The sequence below is a fragment of the Crocodylus porosus genome, unplaced genomic scaffold, assembly GCF_001723895.1.
Source record: "Crocodylus porosus isolate Cpor-Errol unplaced genomic scaffold, CroPor_comp1, whole genome shotgun sequence".
Taxonomy (NCBI): Eukaryota; Metazoa; Chordata; order Crocodylia; family Crocodylidae; genus Crocodylus; species Crocodylus porosus.
In genome coordinates, this window is record NW_017728906.1 from 91,157,300 (window position 1) to 91,174,334 (window position 17,035).

A 17,035-nucleotide genomic window follows, 5' to 3' on the forward strand; every position below is an offset into this window, starting at 1 on the left:
AGCTGACTTCTTGCCCTTTGGGCAGGGGGCTGGACTCGATGATCTCCCGAGGTCCCTTCCAGCCCTAATGCCTATGAAATCTATGAAAACCAGTTCAATAGGGAACTGGTCAAGGCCGCACACTCCCAATGCATGATCGTTGTGGGGGACTTCAACTTCCCTGACATATCGTGGGATGAGCGCATGGACAAATCTGACAGATTGCATAGCTTTCTCACTTCCATTGATGACCTCTACCTAATGCAGGAGGTCTATGAGCAGACGAGGGGAGAGGCATTGCTTATTCTGGTCCTGGCCAAAGGGGAGGACCTGGTGAGCAATGTGAGGATCGAGGAGGGAAGCTTGGCGACGGTGACCCTGAACTAGTCATCTTCTTAGTTCACCGAAGAGCAGGCAAACCCCTCAATAAAACAGAAATCCTTAACTTTGGGAAGGCTGACTTTTGCAGACTCAGAGATTTGGTCAGTCAGGCAATTAGAGGCCATACCCCCTGTGTAGAAAAGGGAGTACATGAGGGATGGTCATCCTTCACAAACGTAATAATCCTTGAAGCACAGGGAAAAGCCATTCCATCTCACAAGAAATTTAGTTAATGGGCAAGGAAGCCCCCCTTGGCTGAACAAGGAACTGTTGGACCTCATTAAACTCAAAAGCCTACACCAGTTGGAAAATAGTAAGCATCACCAAAGAGAACTACTCAACACTCACCCATACCTGTAGAGTGCAATCCAAAAATGCCAAGGTACAAACTGAACTCAGGTTAGCTCTGGGAATCAAGGACAACAAAAAATCCTTCTTCAGATATGTGGGAAGTCGAAAAAAGAACAAAGACAGATCCAACGGGGCAACTGACATCCGACACCCAAGAAAGGGCCAATCTCCTAAATGACTTTTTCGCATCAGTTTTTCACCCTCCCAAGGGAATAACACTGTCAAAAAAGACACAAACCATCCTGGGAGTGGGTGACAGGCCCAAAATTGATCTGGATCAGGTGAGTGAACACCTTGAGAAACTGGGCATTCACAAGTCTGTGTGCCCAGATGGAATGTATTCGAGAGTCTTGAAAGGGCTGGCAGATATCATTGCATTCCCCTTGGCAAAGATATTTGAAAATTTGTGGCGCCTGGGTGAGGTCCTGGAAGACTGGAAAAGAGCTGACGTGGTCCCTATCTTCAGGAAAGGGAGGAGGGATGACCCGGGGAATTACAGACCAATCAGTGTCTGGAAAAATCCTGGAGAGAATTGTTGAGGGATCTATCAACAGCAGACTAACAGAAGGCAAGCATCTGAATGCCAGCCAACATGGCTTTGTGACTGGCAAGTCTTGCCTGGCCAACCTCATCTCCTTCCATGACCAGGTAACTGTGCCCTGGACAAGGAAGATGATGTGGATGTTATATATCTGGATTTTAAGAAAGGCTTTGATGTGGTTCCCCATGGTTAAGCTGGGGATCTGTGGCTTTGATCATCTTATGGTCTGATGACTAGGTAATTGGCTACAGGGTTGGACCCAAAGAGTACTAGTTGAGAGGAGCAAATCAATGTGACACAGGGTGACCAGTGGAGTCCCTCAGGGCTTGGTACTTGTGCCGGTACTCTTTAACATCTTCATTAACGATCTGGATTCAGGAGTCAGATGCGAACTGGCAAAGTTCACAGATGACACGAAATTATGGGGGGAAGGCAGTCACACCTCAGGACAGGCTGAGGATACAGGCTGACTTGGACATGCTGTCATGTGGACTGACCAAAACCTGATGGCCTTCAATGTAGAGAAGTATAAGGTGCTGCACCTTGGCAGGAAGAACCTTCAACATACTTACAGGCTCAGCAGTGCTGTGCTTACTAGCACCATGACCAAAAGAGACTTGGGGTTCTTGATTGAGCACAAGATGAATATGAGCCACCAATATGATGTTATAGCTGGCAAAGCAAACCAAACTCTGGTGTGCATCCACTGATGCATCTCAAGCAAAACCAGGGATGTCATCCTCCTGCTTTACCCAGCCTTTTGGTGAGACTGCAGCTGGAGTACTGCATCCAGTTTTGGGCCCCCCACTTCGGGAGGGATGTGGAAAAGCTTGAGAGAGTCCAGAGGAGAGCCACTCATATGATCTAAGGCCTGGAGGGCAGGCTGTACAAGGAGAGGCGGGGGGGCTTGGGACTCTTTAGTCAGGAAAAGAGAAGGCTCAGGAGGGACTTGGTAGCAGCCTACAATTATATAAGGAGTTCATCTGTTCACCAGAGCTCCCCAAAGAATAACAACATCTAACAGCCATAAACTCCAGGAAGACCGATTTAGGCTAGATATAAGAAACAAGGTCTTTATGGTGTGAGTGTCCAGGGTCTAGAACAGACTCCTCTCAGAGGTGGTGCAAGTACCTACTTTGGACTCTTTCAAAAAACATGTGGATGTTTTTCTTGCTGGGGTCACTTGATTCCAGCTGACTTCCTGCCTGTGGCGGTGGGGGCTGGATTCGATCTCACAAGGTCCCTTCCATCCCCTAATGTCTATGAAATCTATGAAAACACCTTGCAGTTTCATTTGCTGAATCGTTCCAATTGCTGAATTCACAATATGCAAAATGGAGGGAAGGCGTGATCATAGGCTGACTTGCATATGATGTCATGATGCTGCTTGGCTAGTAGAACCAGACAAGCTTTGCCTGGAAATCAGGCTCTCTTAATGTCTTGATCTCTGATTTGTCCTCCAGATCATTAGAGTCCTTCCCACTGATGTCCAGAATGTTCCCTGAGCTTTTAAGTCAAATTCAGTCTTCAAAATTTATGATTATACGAGCCAAGGAATGTCACTAATTAAAATTTAGGCTTCACTTCAGTTAAAAAGCAATGTGCATCAATCCTCTACCTCACAGGAACTGACCAAATTCAAGGACTGGAAGAGGGAAACAGACAGTAAACGAGGTCAATAAAGAAGGGCATGTAAATTAGTGGGTCTTTTTGACTAAAGACATCCATCTTTTTAGACTAAAGACATTCATCCCTCCACTAGATTTCAGAATTTGGTAACACCCATTTTAAAAAACTAATATGAATATGGTATGAATATTATAATATAAAAACATTATTTTATTAATGAATGTGATGTTAACACTATTGCTATATTATAATGTAAGTAGAACAGTCATCCCTTCAAGGTACTCCCCCAAGTTCTGTCTAGCCCTGTGAATGTTTGCTCCCAGAACAGTATCTGGATTCCACACACATGCGGGTCCAGGTTACCACTAGGGACTGGGAACTAGCAGGGCAGTGTTTGGCTTTGTTTACCCCAAGGGTGATCCGCCCCTGAACTCCAGCCCTGGGGCCAAAATGGACATGCAGCTGGAAGGGATGAGGGTCAGGCTGCACAAACATGGCACATGATGGGCCCTTAACGTATGAGGCTTGGATAGGAGGGAACGGGACCCCTTTTGAGACCGTCTGTACCTGAGGGGGAAAGCTCTTCTCAGAGAAATATGACTGCAGCTGTTCCTCCAGGGTCTCAGATGCTGGGAGCCAAAACTACTGCCTGCACTGCCTCCCCACCAGCCCTGGGTGCTTGCAAAAAACTGGGGACTGAGCTGACCTGAAAAATGCATCTTTGCTTCTTCCCATCTGTCTGTGGTAGAGCATGCTGCTCAGAGCAGCCAGTGCAGGAGCTGTCAAAGGTTGGAAGAGGAAGCTTATCCAGGGGACTCTGGGGTAGGCAGGGTAGGAATTGAGCAGTGCACTCACCTCCTTGCACAGGGCCAGTATTGAGGCACCCCAACGGGATCTTGTGGCACCCCATCATGCTGCAGCTTCCCAACTGAGAATCACGGTTGTAAAGAGTGTGAGAGATGGGAGGAGAGATGCTTTGTTTGCAGAGAAATTTGTTTTGGTTGTATCGCCAAAGATAATGTTGAGAACCCAGGCTTTAGGAGCAATAGGGCTTAAACCGAAAGGAAGGATTGGGTTTTTTTGTTTGTGTGTTTTTTTTCTATTTACTTAGTCTGAGTTGGTATTTAAAAGGACTTTATACTTTTTAATATCTTGGTATTTTATTTACCTGCAGGTGAGTTCATTATTGGTCGTGTTATTAAAGCCATGAACAATAGCTGGCATCCAGAATGCTTCTGCTGTGATATTTGCCAACAAGTGCTGGCTGATATTGGATTTGTCAAGAATGCTGGCAGGTAAACCCTTGGCCTCTTCTGTACTGGTGATGATAAAGGCTTCCCAAAATCTGTAGCTGACCTTATCTCAACTTTAAAAAATGACAGTAAAGGGAGTGAATATAACTGAAGTGTCTCTCTTTACACGTAAGGTACCCTTATGGGACAAGGATTCAAGAATGCCTCGTACGCAGAGAATGCAGCACAAAAAGGAAATGTCAACATTAAGAATTCTTGATTTTTTTTGTTTTTAAACACTTAGAAAATGCCAACAAATGAACCACTTCATCTCCAGACTTCCTACAGGGTCACCTTCTGGGTATATCTTTTACTTTAGGTCACTTGGGTACATAATAAGGGGAGAATGTTTTGATAGTGTGTTTTGAGTATTCAGTAGATTCCATTAATTCTTTCATGTGGGATGTCAGATACTTTCTGGTGTGATTCCAGTAGCTAATGCTTCAGAGACACAGGTGCTGTGATAATAGCCACTTCAGCAATTTCTGTACACATCTACCTAACACCTCTCTGGGGTTCTCTGAGTACTTCTTCAGAATGAAGTATGTGGCTGCAATCAGGGCTTTTCATTTTCTGTTGTTTATTTCTTCATTATGGAGTTCACCCTTATATATAGGAAAAAAGCAATTGTTTGGTTTACTCACAAATATTCTGGTCTTATTTACAGGCTTTTCTTTCCAAGCCACCTTTTCCAACTGCCTTTTCTTTCTAACCCACCATGGTGCAGATTCTGATGCCTTTATCTGATTTGGGGGCACTCCATGAGTAGTCCAAATAACTTCTGCAGGACTCCTCTAGGAGGGAGATACTGTTCAGTGTGAGTGAATGTTTCAGAGTCTGTCACTAGGGCCTGTACTCTTCAGTAGCATGTTTTGGTGCACATGGGCCATTCCATTGATTTCATCCAGTTAAATTTAAGCTTGTCAGTAAGTATTGGCAGAATGAGGGCTTCCAATCTGAACTTTAAGATTCACAGAGTAAAACTAGTCAACAGCACAACATTTTAGCACATTTTAATTCCACTTTTTTGACTAAACACAAGAGAACAGAACAACGATTCCATCAGTGAATGGAATAAAATTACCTTTACTTATCTTAAGCATGATTTACTACACAGGAAACCCATAAAGGTTTCTATGTCTAGCAGACAGCTGATTGAAGTGAAGTTTGAATAGATATTTTATAAGTAAAGTTCCCAGATATCTTTACTTACTGATACTGTTTTTTTTCCTTTTCTACTGTTTTTAGGCATCTTTGCCGCCCTTGTCACAACCGGGAAAAAGCGAGGGGCTTGGGGAAATACATTTGCCAGAAGTGCCATGCTATTATTGATGAACAGCCTCTCATCTTCAAGAATGATCCTTACCATCCAGATCACTTCAACTGTGCCAACTGCGGGTAACTGCATTCTGGAAAGGGAGAAATAATTAAGAAATGCTAGTTTTATTTATTTTGCCTATTTGCATTTTAAAGTGCAGCCTTGAGCACCCTATGCTAATAGTGTGCCTCCATGTCCCCTCTACAAGCTCAACGTGTGTGTTAAGCATTGAGTCTGCAAATGCCTGTCAGCTGATGGACTGCATCTTTTTAGCTCAGATAGAAGATGTTCGTGTTTCTGGATTCCAGAAATCTGGGAAACAACTAATGGGTCTAAATGAAAACTACAGGACAAGAAGCTAGCAGGGGAGAGGTGGTGGCTATACGTATAGTCACAGTTTGCAGCTGTAGACATAGATAAGGGTTTCAGTAGGGTGAACATGACCATTTTTGGTTACAGTTGAGAAGACAGAGTGAGCAGATATAATGTGATTGAATATGGGGGGTGGGGGGAGAGAGGTTGAAGGTAAAACTGAAGTTGCATTCCATGGACAAGTTTTGAAAAAAATGGGAGGAAAAGTCGGAGAGAAATTAAGAGGGAAGAAAAGAAGTTCATTTTGGAATGTAACTGAGTTTTAAATGGTGGCAGGAAAATCGAGGAGGAGATAAGAGACTGGACAGAAGCTTGTCCACCCTACAACCCATTAAAGAAATCCAGTCAATTGTAACAAGGAGAGTGGCTAACAATTAGGACAGGTTACTTGTCTGCATGGTAGGTTCTCCATCACTTGATATGTCATCAGACGTACCATCAATATTTGGGAGACCCTGATACATGTACAAATGAAAGCTCAATAGCAACCAGCTATAAAGTTAGTACACATTTTCAAGCTGGTTGGAGTTTTTTATGACATGGTATGTACTTTGCATGTGTAGCTGGTCTCAAGGTAATTGCTCAGTTAGCTGGTTAACTGTGCAATACCTCTAACGTATAGAGGGGGCCACAAACATTCATTGGTATGACACAATATCGATCATCACTATGGCCCGAAGGAATGAAAAATTAGACCACAATATCCAAAAACAAAGCCAGTACTGCATAGCAAGTCCTTTTTTAAGTCATGGTAAATTTGGAAATCCCAGTTAGTTATCTGTTTTTCTGAGTTTCTTGAAAACAAATGGGAAAAGTACAGTTTTCTTCCTCGCATATACCTCATTTGCTGTTTGGCTGCTTTTACTTCTTTTTCTGTCTTTGGCTGCAGCAGCCTATTCTTGACTTCAGGACTGAGATACATGTCTGAATTTTGCAGACTGCTGTGACAGCTGCTAGAAAGCTATACAACACTAGTATGGATCTTGATGTACTTCATAAAAACTGTGGATTTTCAAAGTGGCCTCTGTAACAGCTGGATGGGAGAGGTATTCCTCATCCCAAATAGGCACCAGACAGAGAGAGTGCATAACAGATTTTGGTTTTTTTTTTAACATTAGACTCCAGTGTAGAACAGCTAGCCACAGCTTTTCACTGAGATACTGTGGTTGGAGATAGTAGGAGCTATAACACAGGCATACTAGTTGTTTGTAGCTGGACATTCAGGAAGTAGGAAGGGAATTTCTCGTTGGAGATATATAGGATAAATAGACAGGAAAGATCAGTTGGAAAAAGGATCTGTAATCCTAAAGCAAGAGTAACCAAATCATATCATCTTGGAGTGCCATCAGCTTTAAAGTTTATATTTTCTCAATGACATAACTATTCAGATTTATCATCCAGGTTACAAAGTAACACTAAGAAACATAGCTGAGATCCTGTGATTGGAAGAGAATAAATATGACCATGAAATATGAATGCATATTTCTTTTTTCCTTGAAGCTTGGTAGGACATGGAGCATTAATGGAAACACAGATGATTGAATATTCTTTTTCTCAGTTACATTTGTATAAATCCAGAATGTGTCAACTACAGTTGATTTACTTTAGTAGCACTGGGAACTGAATTTACTCCAACATGCCTATAGTTTGCAAAATGATCTTGTGACATGTAAGCAAATGAGAAAACTACCATATATTTAAAACAATTTAATGTATGATACTTAATGGTTCTGAGTTGCCAATAGAAGTAGTTAGTCCTGAGGACAAAAGCCCCAGAACCAGGCACTATGTTGTAACTCTATTTTTGAGTAAGACAATTATTTACTGTAAATAAACCTTTTAAAATAAATTCATAAGAGTAAATCCTGTGCTTAAGAATCCATATTAGTGAAACTGTCTGTAGTATCAGCTCTTTGTATTACTCGTCAATTAATTTTTCAACAGGAAGGAACTTAGTGCTGATGCCCGAGAGTTGAAGGGAGAATTATATTGCTTGCCTTGCCATGATAAAATGGGTGTTCCTATCTGTGGAGCATGTAGAAGACCAATTGAAGGACGCGTAGTGAATGCTATGGGCAAACAGTGGCATGTGGAGGTAATCCTCAGATAGTGTATTGTGTTTTACAAAATGGTAGTCTGAATATACTTGCTTGGATTTTGTGAGTTAATGTTAATAAAAAGGATCAGAACATTCTACAAAATAGTTTGCCGTACATTCTACATTGTATCTTTTAATTGTCATCATACGTGCAGCTCCTATTTAAAAAAATGTGCTGCTTTGATATTTCTTGTACTTTGAGTGAGAATTATGGAAATTTCTGGAAGGTCTCTGGTAGATCTAAAAAATCTCTCTTGAAACTAGAAACTTTTAAGTGCAAATATAGACAAAGAAGCAGGGAGATGAACACTAAGCAAGAAACTTTGTAATAATGTTTCAATAAGCTAACTTCATGATATTAGTCACATCCAAAACCTTTTCAGTTTCATATTTTAGTGTATTTAGTCCATGAAATCTGAAGTGCCAGATCTTAAAAGAAGCAGTATTTTATGTTTACTTGATCTTAACGTTAAATTTCTAAGGTCTAAGAAGGAACAGCTAAGAGACTTTCCTTTACTAATCCTGACCCCTCATTTGTGTATTTGTTTCCAAAAAATTTTCATTAGCACCACTAATCTGAAGGTGATTTGTAACATTTGCTTTACAGCATTTTGTTTGTGCAAAGTGTGAAAAGCCATTCCTTGGTCATCGTCACTATGAAAGGAAGGGCTTGGCATATTGTGAAACCCACTACAATCAGGTGAGGTTGCATTTTGCATTTGTCCACTGATAAATTCACAATTAATCAAATTGCTTTATTGGTAGGAAAGAAATAATAATAGTAAGGGCCCAGTGTGGCCATTTCACAACTATTTGTGTGCATCTTGTTCATAATTGTAATCTTGGATATGTTTTTGTCATTCATATATAAGTATTTAAATGCTTTTCTGGAACTGATTTAAGTATTTCAACAAGATTGTAAGACTTATTACAAAGTATGCCTGAGATGGTTTGCAGTTGGCTTTCAGATCTATCATTACTACTGACTTAGGACTGCCCTGAGCTTCCTGGTGTTTGCAAGGTTTGTGCATCTGTTCAGTGGTACAGATGACCTCCAATCTTTTCCAAGAATCTAAAGAAAATCTTGTTACTCAGTAGCAGGGGTTTAACACTAGGCCTTAAGAGCTTGGCTTTCCTTACAGCTATTACTGTCAAATGATAGAATTCTATATGAAGATGTGCTGTGCTGCTCAGCTGGTAACTTTTTCATCTCCCAAAGCTGCAAACACCAAATACATTTGTCGGAAGACACCACCTAGTGACCACTTTTATTTTTGTACATGTTTATAGTTGGTCCTTCTTTCCACAGATCCATTTATTTTATAGTAGAGTCATAATGTCACTACAGCCGTGATGGTCCAGGAAGTGTACGAGAGACAAGGATTTTTTGTGGTGCCTTTTATTGGACCAGCTGTATAATTGGGAGAGTGGTTGGACAGGCTTTTGGCCATCAAGTGCCCTTCCTCAGGTTCCTTGCATATCCATGTTAAGCTTCACATAACTGGCAAGATGAACAGACTACATATATTTTCTGTTTATTCTTTTCAAATTAATTCACTACAACTATTTGAAGCACAAGCAACTTGAAAAGTATCATGTGCATAACTTTTTGCAAATAAAAAATAAATGCTATAGTTCTAAAGATAGTTTTGATGGATTGATGATTGAAATACTGATAGTTCTAAATATTGATGATATGTAAAGGATAAATGCCATAACCTATAGATGTTAACAAGTATATTTGTTTGCTTGGCCCAAAAGGAACTAGCTCTTGTAATATAAGTTTTTATAAAAACAAAAGCAAAAAGACATGAGTATTTCCCTGCAATGCTGGTAACAGAAACATCAAGACATGGTTATAGTCATGAATGTGAACCTGAAAGTTAAATCAACTATAAGTTAATGATAAAGGAAATTGACTAGCATATTTTAAATGTGCCAGATAAGAGAAATGAAAAAATGAAACAGGATTAGCAGAGTAGAAAAGAAACAGATTGTATATTATTAAAATTGATATAATTTTACAATCTTGTTTGTAACAAAAGGAAGTAGAAAGTGGCTTTAAATTTTTTCCCCAGCATTCTTTTTATCATACTGAGCTAAACAGAGCTGTGTTAATGTCCCTATGCTGTAACATAATTATTTGGTTGTTTAAGAATCTACCCGGGATAAATTCATAGCATTTTTTTCTCCATCTACAGCTGTTTGGCGATGTTTGTTTCCACTGTAATCGTGTGATTGAAGGAGATGGTAAACGCTTCTCTCGTTTCATTTTCTTATCAAATCATTTCACAAGAAGCAGTAACTAAATGAGGCACCAGTAAAAGTGAAGATGTGTGTTTTCTCTTTAGAAGTGATGATTATGTCTCATTATCCGTCTCCAAATTTGTATTTTTCTAAATTATTCCATTTCTCTCATGAGTGTAAAACACTATGGCCCAGTCATGGAATATGATGTAGGCAGACAGTTCCTGCATTTGTTTGGAGCCCTTCTGGCTTTAATGGAGCTCTGTACAGATACAGAAGTTCATATATAGTCATCTCTAAATGACTGGAGCCTAAAATTCAGATTGTTAAAAGTAGGCACCTACAGTTACACATAAGTACCTAGCCACATTTTTCAAAGCACCTAAGCACCATATTTCTATTTCAATGGGAATTAGATTCTTAGAAACTTTTGAAATTCCTGTTAGATGCTAACCTCCATAATTAGGCACTTAGGCTGCCTATGGACATGCTCCCATGCGTTCTAGTTAGAAAACGTCCGAGCAGACTCGATTAATCGAGTCTGTTCCACATTCTAATTAGAACTGGCATCACCACAGTGTCACGTGTATTATACCACCTCCCTCCCCCCTCTCGCCTTTCAGAATAGTTGTGGAGGCAGTTTAACTACAGCTCTTCAAATAAGCTTTAGTTAAAGTGTCTCATGGCTGCTTTTAAATACTCAGGGGTTTAATACATGTGACACTGCAGCATTTTAATTACAGTGGCTCTCCGGAAACCGTTCTAATTAAAATGCCTCACCCTCATTCCCGAGTATGTGTATATTAAGCAGCCCTAAGTGTACTTAAAAAATCTGGCTAATGCTGGAAAAGGCTAGCACTACAAGAGAGCACATGTCCTAGAACTACAATGGCTGTTTGACAACAAACTGAGACAAGCTGCTGAAGAATTTTGAAGTACCATATTATTCCGATTATAAACCAACTCCTCATTTTCAGGATTAATTTTAGGAAAAAAATTTCCGCTGCATGTAGCTTGAGAACTACAAATCAAACACTTTGAAATCTTATTTATTTTACAAAATCCTAGAGGAGAATCAGCTAATCAAGGGAAGGACCCAAAGGGTTGTATGTACTAAAAATGCTAAACTAAGCTTCTGTGCCAAAGCATTTTGTCCAAGACTCATCATGGTGGGATTTATCCATGTAAGCAATGCCTGCCACTCCTCTGCCACTGTGTGGATAAATTTGGGTGGAACCTTTAAGAGCCAGGCAGTTTGGCCCTTAAGGTTCCACACAAGGATGTCTGCTCCAGCATGGTGGTAATGAAATGGAAGATCCTGTGCAGCACCCTTAAGCTTTGCAGGGGGTCATAGGCTCTGCACAACAGTATTGTATTGATCAGATTATAAATTAACCTCCTGTATTAGTAAAAAGTGATTTATTTTTAGGGGAAAAGTTAAATTTTATAATCAAAACAATGCAATAATACAAAATTAATATTTACCTTACAATACCATCTGGCTGAAGAAGTACCATATACCAGTGTTAGCATCAGCAAGGCCATTACCACTACCTGTGAAACAAGACTTAGTCTTCTTAAGACGAGATCATGTCATGGATTGTAGCATCAGTATAGGGGGAACCCATATATTTTCAATATTATAGAATAATGTATCTATAAAACAACAATGTAGGAGTCGTCTTGAAGGAAATATTCTGTTTGACTTCACTGAAGTGCTGCAAAAAGAAAACAGTTAATTTGGATTAAGTGATAATTAGGTACCTTCATGTTTCTACTGTGTACTGTGTTTCATATTATAGGTTCTCGATGCTAAATTGAGCAGATCGCAGTATGTAATGTCATTGTTCTCTGCACACTTTTAACCATTATTTTATAGCCATTCTTTTATTCCTGAATACACATGCATAATAAAACACTGTATTCAGGAATGAAGTTTGTTCAGTTTTATTCTACCAGAGATGGAAAACGAATGAACAAATAAGGGAGAGGATTACCTGTAACAGGATAATTGACTGTGTCTCAGGGGGGTTAATTTGAAACGGACTACCTCCATGAGGGACTGTGTCCGCTATCTGTTGGATAAGGATTACTTAGACAAGCAGTGGCATAATATTTTGGCATTCACTGGACAACTAGCACCCTAAAGCTGAAGAGGATACAGTGCACAACTAGCACCATGTTCCTTCAGAGAGAAATGTTTAATTTATGGCAGCAACTACTGTAAATGAAAATAACTGATTACAACTGCAAAACAGGTTATCTGTTTCATTCTGGGATGCATTTTAATAGAATAGTATTGTCATATGTTTGTGCTACATCTACTAATCAAGCAAGAAGGGGAGAGGAGACAAATTTTGGCATGGGAGAGAGAGAAGAAAAGTGGAAAGAGATAGGAGAGAGAAAAAGGTGTAGGAAAAAAAGAGATTGACAAATGTACAAAGCAACTTTGATCTCAAATCAAAATTAAACCCTGCCAGTGTGGAGCTGTCTCAAAATGATAAATAAAGACCTTGCTAAAATAGAATCATAACTAGTTCAGGGTCAGCCTAAACAAATTGATGCAATTTGGAGACCACTGTCCCAGGTTACCCAGCATTTACCTACAAAATATTTGTGTGTATTTCCTTATCTCCCTTTTATTGTTATGATCATCCCCGGGTTTCTCCTTAATTTTAATCTTTCATCACCATAAGCTCCTCAACTGTATGTCCTACGAATTGTGCAATTTTTTATTTTTTTAACAAATGCCTCTGTTTATTGAACTGAAAGTAATGTCTTTCTCCCCTTCTCCGTAGTTGTCTCTGCTCTGAATAAGGCATGGTGTGTCAACTGTTTCTCTTGTTCCACTTGCAACACTAAATTAACACTCAAGTAAGTTTATCAGATAGTTTAAGATGATGAAAACATCTGTGATGTTTCAAAATGGGTCAAGGGTCATCTTTAAATGTTGATGCATATTGATGTTGTTTAACTGCAGTGGTACAGAAAACAGACAGTCTTTCATAAATGACATCCATGTTCTTCTCTTTTATTACATTTACTCCTTTTAAATCTACTTCTGCTTTCTGATCAGTTCTTTCTTCAGCTAAGATTACTTTATAACTCTTTCGCTGTTCTTTCCTTTGTTTCTTCCTTGCCCTATCAAAAGGGATAAGTTTGTTGAAATTGATCTAAAGCCTGTCTGCAAACACTGTTATGAGAAAATGCCTGAAGAATTTAAACGGCGACTAGCCAAACGGGAGCGAGAAGCGAAGGATAAAGACAAGCAGAAAAAGAAAAAGCCAGTCTGTTTGTAAACTTTTCTTTTCCTCCTCTTACCACCTCTGTTCCTTTCTTCTTTGGTTAGTGTTAATGGATATTCTTTTCATTTTTGCATGTATCTGTGATAACTGAAGATAACACAATGATTAATTTGCCTATACAACTTGAAATCTTTAATACTAATTTTAATATTAAGTTTTGGCCATTCTTGCAAGAAACAAATCTTGTGATATTCCTCTTATTAACACAGCTAGAAAATGTGGAAATTTGTGTTTAAAGCTTCTTAATTTTTTTAACAGATTATGTTAATGCTTCACTACAATGTTCAGCACTCAGGCTTCAACCTCCCAAATCGCCCAAGGTTTCTAAGCACAATTAAGTACATGTGCAAACAGGCATTTGGGCACAGAGTTTGACTATTTACCTGTATCTCAAATGTAGTTTCGTGTTTAAAAACCTCAGGGATGCAAGTATAGAGGCTGCATAGTTTTGAGTGGCCACTTAGTACTTAAATTCGTGTTTTTAAAGCTGGTCTTTTTATCAGCTTAAAAACACCAGTCCCTGAAAACAATGTTGTATTCAAATTCTATTTTCCAATTAAGATTTTTTCACTGCAACATTAATATTGCACTGCATTTTTAATTACTGTATGCTAGGAGCTCTTGTTCTTATCTTAATCTTAATTCATTACCCAAACAGAGGACTGTCTAAATTCATGTATTAGAAGCTCTGTCCAGCCACCTTCTGAATAGCAGTGAACTTATTTCTTACAATTCATATGTTCCTTGTTTTTGGAACCACTTATAAATCGTTACTTCTAAATAAAAGGGTTGCCAGAGTCTCCTATTACAAGCCATCATATTGTTCCAAAGTGACATGAAATCTTGTGAGAAAACAAAAATTTTTTTCCTCCATGGATTAATAATCAGAAAACCATTTCCATTTTTAAAAATACAACAGATAGTTAAAATATAGGCAAAGCAAACTTGAGAATTCAGTTTACATCTGGAAAATAGTACTACGTGTTTTAAGTAACCTAATATACTACAGGTCAGAAAATATTACATAGTGCTTTACTTTTCCAGTACGTTTGCTGGCATTTGACAGCAGCATTTTATTATTTTGTTGACACAATAGCACTTCCTGTCTGGACAGATTAACCCACAGCTATAGGGTTTCTTCTGCTTTCCTCTAAAAGCAGCTGGTATTGCTGATTGCTAGAAACAGGATGTTTAACAAGATGCCCATGCTTCAATCCAGTATAGCAATTTCTGTTGTCTTCATAATAGCCTGTGCCAATATTCAAACAAGATAGGTTTTTACTAATGGAAATGTGAAGAATTTTGAAAATGTATCCCATATCTGTACTAATAGGTTTACGATTCATTGTTTAATTATACATCACTGCATGTTGTACCAAATCAGGCCTTCCTATGTCTGACTGCATAATTGGTAAAATGGACTAGGAGTCATCAATTTCAAAGCTGTTAGAAAAGGCGTAAGGCAGTCTGATAAGGTAACTGGCCTTACTGAGGTGCAAAAAGTATATGTAGGCTATTTGTGTAGGTAGAGGAGTTCAGATAATTGTATAATCTTTTTTTTTTTTTTTTTGGTCAGTCCCAATGTTTTGCAGTTAAAGTACAGTACAAAATTGTTTCTTCACTTCAGTTATTTACTTCATTTTCTTTTTCTCTCTTGCTCTCTAATATATTATCTCTCTTATATACTATATATGATATATCTACTAGTAGTATGTTTATGATATTTCTCCTTGTAGTATATATAGAGTATATACACTAGTGTACTATTTATGTGTGTGTGTCTGTGTATTGATTATATACCTGGTGTGCACTTAGCACCATTTTTCAAAACCTAGTTTGTCTTCTTTAGTGAAGGAACCAATACTCAACAAGCCAGAAGAAACCCAGATTCTTCTGAACTTGGGTCTTTCTTCCTTAACATTACTCAAAAACACAGGCATAAATAGTCATGTGTATAATAGTATGTGCCCTTTAAAATAAAATCTAGATTCAGGTATGTCTGCATGTGCTGTCTCATTTTATTATTTGTAATTTGTGTTCCATGTGTAAATAAAAATCCTCATAGTGGTTTAAGTATCTTTTATTTTTATAACATTATGAGACATCTTCAAAATTCCTTTCACTAAAGTTATATTTTGCTTTACGATTTTTAGGAACAAGTTTGTTGAGTTTGATATGAAGCCTGTCTGCAAGAAGTGCTATGAGAAGTTTCCCTTGGAACTGAAGAAGAGACTGAAGAAACTAGCTGAAACTTTAGGGAGGAAGTAAAGATACCAAAAATCTCATTTTCTGTGCAAAAATGAGAAGCTGTTAACAATATTATTTGATTTTATTTCATTTGAGGCTGTGATCGGTAAAACACAAGCAAAGAGAATGAGTTTCCCTGCTGCATGATTAGCTTCATACTAAAGTTCTTGCCTCTTATCTCCCTCAAAACATATGTCTAGAACACTCTGATACTTTATGTAAACTTCATAAGTAGCAAAAACTAAATATATCTTAAATTCTCTATTTGCCACTTGCAGTTATATCTGTCTGTTGCTATGTAGTTTATATTCATATACTAAATGAGTTATCAGTTCATGAGAGAGACTGGTGGCTCTATAGTTGGACTCCTAGATAGAACCTGTTGCCCACCCACTGATGTTAGGTGGGGATACTGTATAGACGTAAGATCTGCTAGTACGTCACTGCAAAGACTTTAAAAATGCGCATAACTTTATGTACATGAATAGTTCCTTTAAAGTCCTCAGTACTATTTGTGTGCATAAAATTAATCATGTATGTAAGTCTTTGAATGACTCAGGCCTAAATCTGTAATTTATCACTTTCTTGGGATCTGTTCATTCTTTAGATTCTAATCAAAGTACACTTAGAAAAGCCTTACTTTTTAACTGTCTCTGAAACAACTGTCAATCTTACTGTAATTAATGCAGAAGGTATATTGCCTTAACTAGATTAAACTTATTAATGTTTGTACATCAGACTTCAAAAGTGGAAACAGCAACATAAGAAATATATTCCTGTTGCAAGAAATGAGCATATTCAGAACTACTTGAATTTTGCTATGTTCAGTTTAAAACAATGCAGTAACTTCTGTGAGTGTTTTGTATTTTATTTCCTTTTTGTGCCTTATTCTGCTGGACCTTAATAATGTTTAAAAAATGATCTGTTAAATATATATGCAATTTTATTTCATATTTTTATGCAGAAAATGTATGCCAGGTATTTCAAAAGATAACATGCTTTAACTGTACCAGATGTCTGAAGTATTTTTTTTTTCAAATGTGAACACTTGAGGTTTTAAAAATACTTTGCATTGCTGTGTGGAATAAGTAATTTTTAGATGAGCACATGAAACATTTACCTGTTATTTGGGAATGTTACATTTACATCACAGAGCTCAAGGATAAAAGGTCAATCCTGTTAAGTGCTCAGCATCTTTAAATGACAACCTTAACAGATTCTGATGGATTATGCATTACCAAATGAGCTAAAGAAAGAGTCTGTGTCCTCCCTTTT

The 17,035-nt window shown here is 38.3% G+C and overlaps 1 protein-coding gene across 1 annotated transcript in view; it reads left to right on the forward strand.

The window, feature by feature from the left end:
- Positions 1 to 16,769, forward strand: part of LOC109305477 (LIM and senescent cell antigen-like-containing domain protein 2) — a 31,978-nt gene extending 15,209 nt beyond the window's left edge. Inside the window, exons 4-11 of the mRNA XM_019528480.1 lie at positions 921 to 992; positions 4,013 to 4,176; positions 5,422 to 5,571; positions 7,808 to 7,958; positions 8,569 to 8,661; positions 10,163 to 10,211; positions 13,007 to 13,082; positions 15,667 to 16,769. Of these exons, the coding sequence (XP_019384025.1) occupies positions 921 to 992; positions 4,013 to 4,176; positions 5,422 to 5,571; positions 7,808 to 7,958; positions 8,569 to 8,661; positions 10,163 to 10,211; positions 13,007 to 13,082; positions 15,667 to 15,781 (870 nt within the window). The 3' untranslated portion in view covers positions 15,782 to 16,769. The remainder of the gene's footprint in view (positions 1 to 920; positions 993 to 4,012; positions 4,177 to 5,421; positions 5,572 to 7,807; positions 7,959 to 8,568; positions 8,662 to 10,162; positions 10,212 to 13,006; positions 13,083 to 15,666) is intronic.
- Positions 16,770 to 17,035: the final 266 nt, after the last annotated feature.